This window comes from Colius striatus, chromosome 5, assembly GCF_028858725.1.
Source record: "Colius striatus isolate bColStr4 chromosome 5, bColStr4.1.hap1, whole genome shotgun sequence".
NCBI lineage: Eukaryota > Metazoa > Chordata > Aves > Coliiformes > Coliidae > Colius > Colius striatus.
In genome coordinates, this window is record NC_084763.1 from 50,598,154 (window position 1) to 50,609,481 (window position 11,328).

The window sequence follows — 11,328 nt, forward strand, 5'->3', positions numbered from 1 at the left end:
TGTTAGTGCAAATTCCGTCAATATAAAAGCACAACTAGCAAATATGATTGATAAACGTGCCAGATGTCTGAAGCTCATTACCTTTACTGTTTCGTTAGTTTCTTTTTATATTGGATTGGAGACAAGTTCTGGCTCGCGATGGAAAATATTTGCTTAGAGCAGAATGTGGATTTTATTTCTGTGGGCTTTCTAATAAAAGGTATTGCATGTAGAGTAATTGAGATATGCTAGGGACTACTTTAAGAGACTGTATTGGAAAAACTGAATCAACTTCCCACTCCTAAGCATATCTCAAATGCCCTTTATGTGAGTGTTGGTTTATGTCCTGTGTGTTTTTTCCTCATTGTCAATTATAACAGGGGTGTTTGTTTCATGTTAATCTCCTGTTAGTGGCTTTAAGATTATTGGAGACCTGTAATCAAGTGTTTCCCATGTTCTGGGCTTTTTTCTATTCTCTGCATTCTATCCCAAGTAATATTCTGCTTAAGTCTTTTCCTTGGTTCCTCTGGCTAATGCTTTTCAGCTGCTCCGGGTTCAGCTCCTGGTTCCCAGTATGGCACAATGACCAGGCAAATCTCGCGACACAACTCTACCACTTCTTCAGCATCTTCTGGTGGATACAGACGGAATCCTTCTGTGACTGCCCCATTTTCTGCTCAACCTCATGTTAATGGCGGGCCTCTTTACTCTCAAAATTCAAGTAAGCTTCTGAGCTCTGAAATCACAAACTGTTTTGAGCAAAATGATTGTAAAAGCATGCATGGCATTTTAAGTCATTTATGAAGAGCGTCAATCAGATTACTGCTTTCTTTCCTAAAACAGAAGGAAAAACAAACAACAAAAAAACTGTACTGAAGTTGTACAGTGATTGCACTATATGCAATTATACTGTTTTCCCCTCTGGCTTGTTTGCTGTTACTCATGACAAGAAATTATTATGATTGCCTATCTAATTATAGACACATTACACTTAGCATTTCAGGTGTGCTTAGAGAACAAACCAAACTCAGATTTTTTTGCAGAAGACCAGTCCCTCCACTACTGGGCTAGTGGCAAAAGAGCACTGTCAAGAGCATGGTGCACATGTAACAAACTTTTCCCATTACACAGTTCCTCCCTGTCTCTGTATCTTTCCTAAATGTTTCCCTGATTCCAAGTTACTCCTTTATTCTTAGAGTTAAGCTTGATTGTTAAAGAAAAGCTCAGTCTCTTTAGCAGACTCCTCCTCTGTGCTTCCACACTACTAGTAATATAGATGGAGGTGAGTGAGGGAAGGAATGGATGCCGTGGGCAAGTGAGCAAGTTTTAGTCAGCAACATCCTGCCTGCTTACCCAACAGGGCAGGCAAGGTTCACTGCAGAAAGATCTGCAAAATAAGGATCTGCTTGGGCATTGTTAGAAAGCTGTTTCTATCAGGAACCTTCTTTCTTGCCATTCCCATAAATTCTGACCAGATACACACAGAGGAGTGATAGTCCTCCAGTGGTGGTGGTCTTCAGCATGCCAACTCTTTAGACTTCAGAGTGGTATTCATTTTAAAAAGAAATGTTGATATTTGGGCTGAAGATCACTTTAGACCAGTGTGTGCTTACTCTTAAGGAAAGAATGCGTATAAGATGTTTGAGACATTGAGGCAAAGAGTTTTCTCAGTGTCTGGGAAGTATTACACTTATCAGAAAGCATTTTTATATGCAAACACAGTGCCTATCTATTTTTCTCCAATCCTGATTTTCCTCCCACTCTCTCACCCATACTGACTCTCCATTTTCCTCCACACTTTTCTTCCCCTGAATTAATTCACCCTAACAGCAGACACTTCTTGCTCTTAGAACAGTTGTTTTCTCTTGAATAAACAGGACTTGACTTCTGGAAGTAGTTCAGTTGTCTTAAATGCTGTGCACACCACTCTTTCTAAACATTTACGTTTGTCCAAAGCAATTTTTTGCTCAAATGCAGGTGCTGTTCCTTAATCTAGCCTCCTTGGTGTTTTCAAAATACTGGTTATCAACATTTTCTAAGCAGTATTTTGATGGGTGTGTTTTTCTACTTTAAACTGTTCTCCTCTGTTTCTGTAACTGGTGATTTTAAATGATTTTTTTTTTTAATGCAACTGTCTTGACATTAAATCCAGGTCCCATGTTTCCCTTAAGGTTTTACTTTTCATGCTAACAAATAATTTGTTTTTTCTTAGATGTTTTCTTCAGTTTTGTGAGACAACCCTGTTTGTTCTCCCTCTTTTATTGATCGTTTCTCCCATACAGTTTATTTGGTTATTGTATTGGTTTTGTAATGAACTAAATGCTCCATTCTTATTCATCAAACATTAATCTTAGTTATGGCTTTATTTAAAACCGTTGCTTACTTGGAAGTACAGAACCTCTTTCAAGTTTGGTTCCAACTGAGTTACTCTGCTGAATTCTCACCTTCACGGGAATTCCTCTGCTTCGGTGCAAGAGAAATTCCATTGTGAAGGGGCACCGAGTAAACCAATGAGTTGGTGTTTTGTTGGGTTTTTTCTTTCTTTTTTTGCTTTCCCCACCCTGTGCTTCATGGGGAGACATCTGCCAGAGCTGATGCCCTGAACACTGTGCCCTCCTGCCACCCTACCACGGAGGGCAGAGTTGAACTCCCGGCTGTCAGCGCAGCACCTCTGAGCCATGTGTCTCATACCTCGTTGCTCCCCAGCCAGGTGCCTGCTTCAGAGAAGAAAAACTTGCAGATCTCTTTTTCTATGTAAGACAAAACCACAGTAGGCTGCCCCGCTGCCCCCAACCCCAGCAGGACAGTGTTTGGAGAGGTGCTGCCCGTGTGACTGTGAAGTGTTGCTGGGCAGTCATAACGTAGTTGTCTGTGCTCAGTGTCAGTGCTGCTTTGCTGCACTCGATGTAGCGCTCTGCTCTTGTTTTAGAGGAGGAGTTCAGAGTCCTGCAAAACAGCAACTCTGCTTCTAGAAGCATCCTTTTAAAAGATAACTACTGAATTGGAGTAATCCTTATTTGTCAGCAAGACAGAAAGCACAGTTTGCTGTGCTCCCCGAGTAGAGCGGAGCACATCTCGTGACGGGCACAGGCTGTGAGCCTCCAGGCCACAGCCTGTGCCTGGCCCTTGTCCAGTTGGACACGGCCACGCTGCACTTTGCAGTCCTCAGTCGCCTGCCTGTGAATTCAGCCTTGTTGGAAGCACAAGCTTGAAGAAGGTTCTTCCCTGTGTGTGTTCTTGTTGTTCTTTACATACTTTGTTTTGTGGTCCTCGTTACTGACGGCTGCTTTTGTTTGTTCTTTTTTTTTTTCCTTTGTCTGTTTGACTTTCCCCAATATGGTGTGTGTGTTGCTACCAGTTTCTATTGCTCCACCCCCTCCCCCTATGCCTCAGTTGACTCCACAGATACCTCTCACAGGCTTCGTGGCCAGGGTGCAGGAAAACAGTAAGTTTGGACAAGCTGAGCTGTTAAAGGATAGAGCCTACTTTCTTCTAGCATGCATGGCTGGCAAGTCAGACTATTTTGTTTCCTTTTCCAGAAGCTAATACCATCTTGCATTCTAGTGTCAATATGCTATTGGAGCTGAAGGGCACACTCTTCAATATTTTGTAACACATGCATGATTATTACTGACCCATTTAAGTTCTGAACTGCAAAATTATGATAGAAATACTGTGTGAAATATGTGACACATGCTTGGTGTGAGTACAGAAATGTATCTTAATTAAAAATATTAATTTTGTGTTGAATCATCCTGCCTGAGGCTTTTTCACCAGAGATAATTGATTAGTTTTTATTAGAAAGGCTGATGCAGACTGTGAAAAGATGTACTGTGTAGCCATTGATTCTAATTCTGTAGTAGTTTTAAGGAAGCTGTACAGTCAATTGGAAATGTGCAGTCTTGTGATAGAATGCCATTACAAAGGAGCTTGTAAGGTATTTCTCCTCTCGGCAGCCCTTCATTCTCCATTTCTTTGTGTTCTCTAGCCAGATTTCCTTACTGAGCTTCTTGCAGCATAGCTCTGCTTGTCAGGTTTGTGAGAGATAACGCTCCCTGGCTATGATTTGTGCTGCTAGGTGTTTTCTGCTGGTAACTCTGCTTTTACCATTACTGCTTGGTTCATTTCAGGTGAGTGTTACTGTCCCAAATGCTAGAGAAGGTGTTAAATCGTGTTCCTGATGTGACGTGGGACATGCTTTGCTGTAGGAGTACATTGCAGTTCTGTAAACAACAGAATGAATGCAGTGTAGATAGGGCATGAAGGAAGGAGAAACTGTTTATAGAATTTGTGAGCCATAGCAAAGCTTGTGAGGGTCTCGGGGGCTGCTGCTACATAGTAGCTATAGAGCTTCAGCCTATATTTGAAGGCACTCAGGTCTGACTGACGCTGCTGTTCAGCTTCACAATAAAGCTTTTAAGTGGCCATGTTAAAGCATTCCCCTAGAGACAAGCATCATCTCTAGTTCTCATTCAAAAAGCAGGTATTTGGGTGTAGTGCTAGGTAAGCAGTGAAAATCACATTAATGCAGGATGCCACAAAATTGTGTCGGCAAACCTTTCCAAAATTCAAAGCATAGACATAACCCTGCTCAAGGTGAAGGTTACAGAATGTCTTCACTTGCAGATAAACTTGAGAAAAGAGACACCTGCTTCTGAATTGTTCCAACTATTGTCCTCCTGGAGCTAACCCAGGCCCTGGGAGATCGGAGGTGAAAGGAACAGGCTTATTTGTGTGTGCAACAACAAAACGCAAGCTGACTGGCAAATGAGGTTGCAGCAAAAATAGCTGAGGCTTGAAATCTGGTCTTAGGAATGGTTCTTTATATTTTCCTTCTTTTAACAGTCCCTTGAGTTCAAAAGATACATATAATGGCTTTGAACTGGTGCTGCTTCATTTTGGAGGCAGGGGTGCGTGTGACAGCCTGCACGTGCGCTCAGCGAAGCTGGCTGTAGAGCCTGTTGTTGAGGTTTGGCATTGAGTGCCAGCCTTTCATCTGCCTTGTGTTCTGCAAGTCTACGGAGGAGTGGAGTTAGGGAGACACATGGGTTGGCTTGTCTTTTCCTGATCAAAAAGATCTGTGGATTTGGAAAGCAACATCCTCTGCTCCATGGACCTCTTTCAGAGGACAAGACCAGAGGGCTTAGAAACCACGCAACACTCATTCTTGCTTTTTTCCTGTACCCTGTGCCCAAACTGTGGGTGTCTCTCTCAGAGGTTTTCCAGTGTGTCCAGTGCCCAGGGACAGCTGATGGCATGTAAATTGTTGTACTGTCACACCCAGTCCTTTCAGAAGTCCCCATTTTAAGAAAAGGAATGTGAATACATACAAGAGAAGATATCTCACTTTGGAGCTGTATAAATACTGGTCCTTTTGCCCTTTCTCATTTAGTGTGGTTTTCTGTATGCCTCTTCTATTTTTTTTCCTCCTCCCCTAGAAAAGTAATGCTGTTCTAGGGGCTGCCTGGCTGAAGTTCAGGAGCAGGAAAAGACTAGGTTAAAATCCAAAAGACGGGAGGATACTTCCATAGGGTGGCACTTGTCTAACTCTGTTACATTCTCCCCCCTTGTTTAAACGTGAAGTTGTTTTAAATGTTTCCCATAAAAGATGAAGTTTCTGCACTGCATCTCAGTTAAGGTTTGTACTGGCGCTTTCACACTTGCATTTCCCACCCTCTTTTCTTCTTCTGAAATAAGCAGCTTCCTTGTTGAATAAATACAACTTTGCATTTTTTAAGGTAAGGATTTGTCAAGATCTCAAAAGGATTGTTGTTTCAGTACTGTTTCCTTTTCCTGGCTGCAGATGAAAGTTAAGGGGAGAAATACACTTTGTGAAAGATGTGCCAAAGCTACTGCTCGGAAGCAGTGTGTTTGTGAGCAGCGTTGTCCCGGCTCTGTGGCAGCTGAATGGAGGCGGCCTCTGAGCGCTGCTCCGTGACACGGGCGAGACACAGTGTCCCTCGGCCAAGAACCTTGTCAGTCTGTTTCCAAGCTACATAAATGGGCTTCTGTATGGGAGAGGAATCACTAATACAGTGGCAGCCAGTCTTACTGATGGAGAGAGCTGTGGGGTACACAGCTCAGATGGCTAAATAGAAGAGTTGCTGGGCTTGCAGGTGAAAAATAGATAGAAGGCAGGCTGGGTGCCAGGGCTGAGGCAGCCTCTGCCTCAACAGCTCCTGCTGGCTCCTGCCCTCTCGCAGCAGGAGGTTTGGCTTCCTCTACACCAGCACATCCACACAGACCCAGCTTAGGACGTGGGAGTTCTAAGCCCAAGCCCCTTGTCAGGGGCGTATGGCTGAAGAGCAAAGGTTAGTCATCATTGGAGTAGTGACCAGCCAAAAGTAAAGAGCATTAAAGTAAACAGAAACCCTACTTCTAATCTCCAGTGTGAGTGTAACTGGCAGGAGCTAAAGCTTCACTCATTGTTCTTCTTTCCTTGCCCAGCAGCCTGGCTTTCTTCTCAAAATCAGTGTAGTGTTCTGGAGCTACGTGTTCTGGAGCACATCCCCAGCCTGACTGCTCCTTCCAGTCAAAGCCTCTAAAACAGTGGTCTTCAAGAATGTGTTTGCCATAGACAAGCTCCCAGATCTCTTGTAGTTAAATCAGTGTTGCTCTATGAGTCTAGTGACATAGCTTCCTTTCAGTAACTTCTGGCTTTGTAGTGCTTACACCTAGGTCCCTGTGTAGTTCCCAAGGAGTGGGCTACATGGCTTGATGTCTTGCAGCTAAGAGTGCTCTCTCTCTATCTCCTTTGCTGCCAGCTGCTGTGAACCTTACTGAAAACTAATTTGATGAACTGATGTTAAGAGTGATTTGTACTGTAATGCCTTTCTCTTTTTCCCTTTCCCAAAGCAACTTGTAATGGTGCTGATTGGAGAATTTCAGGACAGGGATTTGACATTTTGGATTACACACTTAATTCCTCGAGCACTTTTTTTCCCCAAGACAGCAGCTGCCTATTGTAGTTTTACATTTATTAATTGAATCCTGGATGTGTACACGTACACGAGCTAGTCCACAAGATAAGCATCTGTACAAAGCTTTTCTTCTGCAGAAGAATTGCTTGGCTTTCTCTTACCTGGTTAAATCTTAAGCACTAGTCTCTTCCCTTTTTCACGATCCACAGCAGATCTTTTTGTCCCCTTGATGCTAGCGCTGAGAGAGAAGGAATCCAGGGAAGCAGTGTTCAGAAATGAAGAGATTGTTACCAGGCTTTGTTAAGGAAGCTGCTGGTCCAGCTCAGAGGCCTGTTGCTGCCTGGCCCCGAGGGTTCTGCTCGGAGCCCTCCCACAGCTCCTGCTGCAGCTCAGCCCCTCAGCACAGACAGTGGTGCAAGGAACCTTTCCTCTCTGCTGGTGTTCAGCTTCTGCCCTGCAGCATGTGCTTGGACTCTAGTAGCATTTATACCTAGATTTGACCACTAATAACGAACGTAGTTGTATGTTGTAGCCGTTAATACAAAGCCTCTGTCTCTAATCAGTGCATGGTATTATAGTGCATGCTGTGTGTGGTGTCCCCCCACCCCTTTTATTTACAGTGTACAGCCTCAGGTTTGTTTGCGGCTCCACACTGGTTTGGCTTAAGGAAAAATAATAATCTCCAAATGTTTCTAGTTGCTGATAGCCCGACTCCTCCTCCCCCACCGCCTCCGGATGAGATGCCGATGTTTGATGACTCTCCTCCTCCTCCACCCCCACCCCCCGTGGATTATGAGGATGAGGAGGCTGCTGTTGTGCAGTACAGCGATCCCTATGCGGATGGAGATCCTGCTTGGGCACCGAAAAACTACATAGAGAAAGGTAAAAGAAGCCTTGCAACTCTGTTGGAGCACTGTTGGGGGTCTAATGGTGTCTGGGAGGGATGGAAGGACTTAGCCTGGGTCTGATAAAAGCAATCATTGTCTCTGCTAAGTCAGAACCTGAACCATTCTTCTCTTAGTTTCTCTGTGGCTACACCTAATGTGATAAAATATAATCCTTCTTTGGGAGGATTATAAAATGCCTGCAAGCATTGAGGAATGGATAAAAACAACCCTTTGTTATGAGAAGCAGATGTAAATCGGATGGCTTCCATCTTTGCTGAGGAGCTGGACTATGTGTGTAGCTATCTCAGGATTGCTGGGCAACCATCTGGGAACAGCGTTGCAAAAAGGCCAGGAAGTCCAAGCTCTCTTCATCCCATCAAAGTAGATGGCTAGGGCAGATCATTAGACTTGCAGCTGGAAGACAGTGAGGCTTCCTTGGAGACTTGGCGGTGACTTTAGATCAGCAGACTGCAAAGTGCTCAGGTATGGACTCATCCAGTGAGTGTCTCTTCCTTCCCATGAATAATTGAGCTGCTCATTTCCTCTCAGTGGAGTTGTCTGTTCTGACAAGGACCGTTAGGTCAGCAGCAACGTTTTGAGTTTTCTCTTGATCTGGCTGTTCCCACAGTGCATATGAAGTAGGTGCCAGGCACCTGGGAAACACGTCTTGGCAAAGCTGCTGTGTTCCCTCTGCACTCCTCCCTGGGCTGTGTGCAGGACCCCCCTGTGCAATGAACAGAACTGATATGCCACATCATTACTTACTAGATGTTAAGAAATTGGACTTCTGAGACTATAGATAGATAGATGTGAAATAGGCTCTTGGAACTGATAAAACTGATCAGTTGCATAAATCTACAGAACTGTTTTGGTGAAGCTGTGATCTCCAAAGTTTATGTGTTCCCAGTGGTAGTTTTTAATGGCAGTATAATTGAGGTGACGTTTACTTTCCTTACGGAGATCCCTGCTCTTAGTTGCACACGGTGAGTTGGAGGTTGGCAACAGTCACATATTCTTTCACCACAAGTGGCTGTTGTTGCTGTAAGCTTCCTTCTGCTTTTTCCTATGGTAACTTTTCCATTTGCATTCATTTGGGCTCCTTCAGAAGCAATGCCAAAACTTTGGAGTACCTAGAAGCTGAGTAGCAAAGAGCAGCCTTCTCTCTATGGTGGCTTTCAGCAGGGGATGCTCTGAAGTACCTGCTGTGTGGCTGCAGGGGCCATAGAGCAGGCTTCTTTCTCTCTTGGTCCATGTCTACAGAATGATGTGTTTTAATTGTTTTTACTTTTTAAGCTTTCTCTGATCAGGAGATTTGTACACAAGGATGGATCTGGTTTTGATGTAATCTGCCCAGAAGTGGCTACCACACTCAGGGAGACGCTTAACTACTTTTCTTTCACTTTTAGCTAGTTCAGCTTTTAAGTCTCCACATGCTGTGCTTCACTCTGTCACAGTCAACCCTGCCTCTCTGGCAGGAGCTTAGCTGAGCATTCAGTGCAGGCACCACCCACTTCTTACTGGTAGCTAATGTCGCACAGTAAGTGGAATTCTGTGTTCTGGACTTCACGTTCACCAGGGATAGCATGTGAGCTCATTATGGAAGATCCCAGGGTAGCAAACGAGTCTTCTAAAGAACAAGTTGTACTCGAGGCCCTGTGAGTGCTGACGCTGTGGCTCTTGCCTCCGCAGTTGTGGCTATCTACGACTACACGAAGGACAAAGATGACGAGCTGTCGTTCATGGAGGGCGCCATCATCTACGTCATCAAGAAGAACGACGACGGCTGGTATGAAGGAGTCTGCAATCGGGTAACTGGCTTGTTTCCTGGCAATTACGTCGAATCAATCATGCACTATGCCGACTAAAATCCTTTGCTTTTCCAAGTTGGCTCTTGTATTCAGTCATACCACAATGATTTGCGAGGGGTAACTAAAAGCTAACAGAGTTGTCTTAATATACTTTCAAAACCACGTGCCCGTCTCTTCAGGCCATGCTGTTTTACTGGTATGATTGAATGTCCGTGTCTCAGTCTCTGGAGACGGTAACGTCTCACCTGATGGCAATTTGTAAAACAAGCGACTGTCTATAACTGGTTATACTTACTTACTTACGCATCGTTAATTTTATGACCAGCCTAAATATTCTGGGGAAGTAGGGTGTAATATTTAATGAACCACGATCAGATTGTGCCATTACATTTTTCAGTACAAGCATGGTAACTAACACTACGTTAGACTAACATATTAAAATCTGGATGAGAAGTTTAATGTTAGTGCTGGTCATAATTACTTTTTGTTTTAGACTCTTTGCTCATTCTTGAACTATATTTGTTTAAAGCATGCATACAAACTTATGTATTGAAATATACTTTTTTAAAAATCCAAGATGCTTCCAATTGTTGTAATCTTTACCTGGAGTATTCTCACTGAAGTCTATTACAATGAGTTGTTTGGGTCTAAGGTGTCCATGTGAATCAAAAAATGGGTGGTCTTATGTACGTGTAATTTGTACCCGAGTTTTTTTAATGAGTAAATTTACATTATGACTTTTTCCATTCATAAATATATAAGTGAACCAAAGGTCTTGTCCTTTACTTTGTTGGTTGGCTTGGCAAAGGAGTCTGGAATGCTACCGGAGCAAAACCGTGGCTGTGTTATCCCAGGCAATGTATTAACAAGCAAATGTTTGTAACGTGACTTTGTCACTGACAGAGGGCAAATAAATTAGGTCTGAAATCCGAATGACACACTTATACATATGCTTAAAAGTTCTTTTCTTCCCAGCTGAGCTTTAGCAAGGATTCTGGGTTCGAATGTAGTTATCTAGGGGCAGCACGCTGGGCACGTCTGTAACTGACACTTCTGCGGGAAGCCGTGTGGTATGGTAAAGGCCAGCCAGGGGCAAACCAGGAGCTCAGCCATGCTGGTGTAGGCTGGGGGCAGAGAGCTACAGGTGATGAATTGCCCTCTTCTGTGAATTCTGTGTGAAATAGTCTGAAAAGGAATGTGGTTGTGCTGGGTAATGACTGAGAGGAATGTGTCTGGGACCTCCAAGGAGGAGGGCATTGACTATAACATACCCTGAAGGAGCGCTGGGCTGTGATGGAGTTGAAGCTTTGCCTGGCTGGAGAATCCCTCAATTTTAATCTAAGTTAGAAAGGCTGAGCTTTTCATTTTCTTAATTGTAGCCACCTCAGATCCTGTGTTTCATTAAGCAGTAGCAGGTAGCAACCACGAGCATCTCTGCCTTTCAGTAGGAACAGGAAAACTTCTCGATGCCTATAACCAACTCGTCACAGCATAGTCTGGTGTAAGGAGCCAATTCCCAAACCCACAATTCCAGGTACTTCTCAAGTGCAACAGCCAGGAAAGCATTCAAACCCTGGCTCCTCCCAGGAGTTCACTAACACGTATGCTCTTGTTTATTAGCGTGACCCAATGACATTTTGAGCAGCTTTGTTTCTCGTACACCGATTTATGTTTATTCTCATCGTGGCCTTTGTGCATCAACATGTAAACATCTGCCCACCCCCCCCCCCAATT

The 11,328-nt window shown here is 43.9% G+C and overlaps 1 protein-coding gene across 11 annotated transcripts in view; it reads left to right on the plus strand.

The window, feature by feature from the left end:
• The window catches only part of ABI1 (abl interactor 1), a 142,469-nt gene extending 132,104 nt beyond the window's left edge, over positions 1-10,365 (plus strand). For 3 of the 11 annotated variants that reach the window (XM_061997108.1, XM_061997105.1, XM_061997098.1), the window contains 4 exons: positions 524-700; positions 3,338-3,424; positions 7,596-7,781; positions 9,476-10,365. In XM_061997108.1, coding sequence (XP_061853092.1) covers positions 524-700; positions 3,338-3,424; positions 7,596-7,781; positions 9,476-9,651 — 626 coding nt within the window. In that variant the 3' untranslated portion in view covers positions 9,652-10,365. The remainder of the gene's footprint in view (positions 1-523; positions 701-3,337; positions 3,425-7,595; positions 7,782-9,475) is intronic. The other 8 variants (XM_061997106.1, XM_061997109.1, XM_061997099.1 and 5 more) reach the window with 3 other exon arrangements.
• The last annotated feature ends 963 nt before the right edge of the window (positions 10,366-11,328 follow it).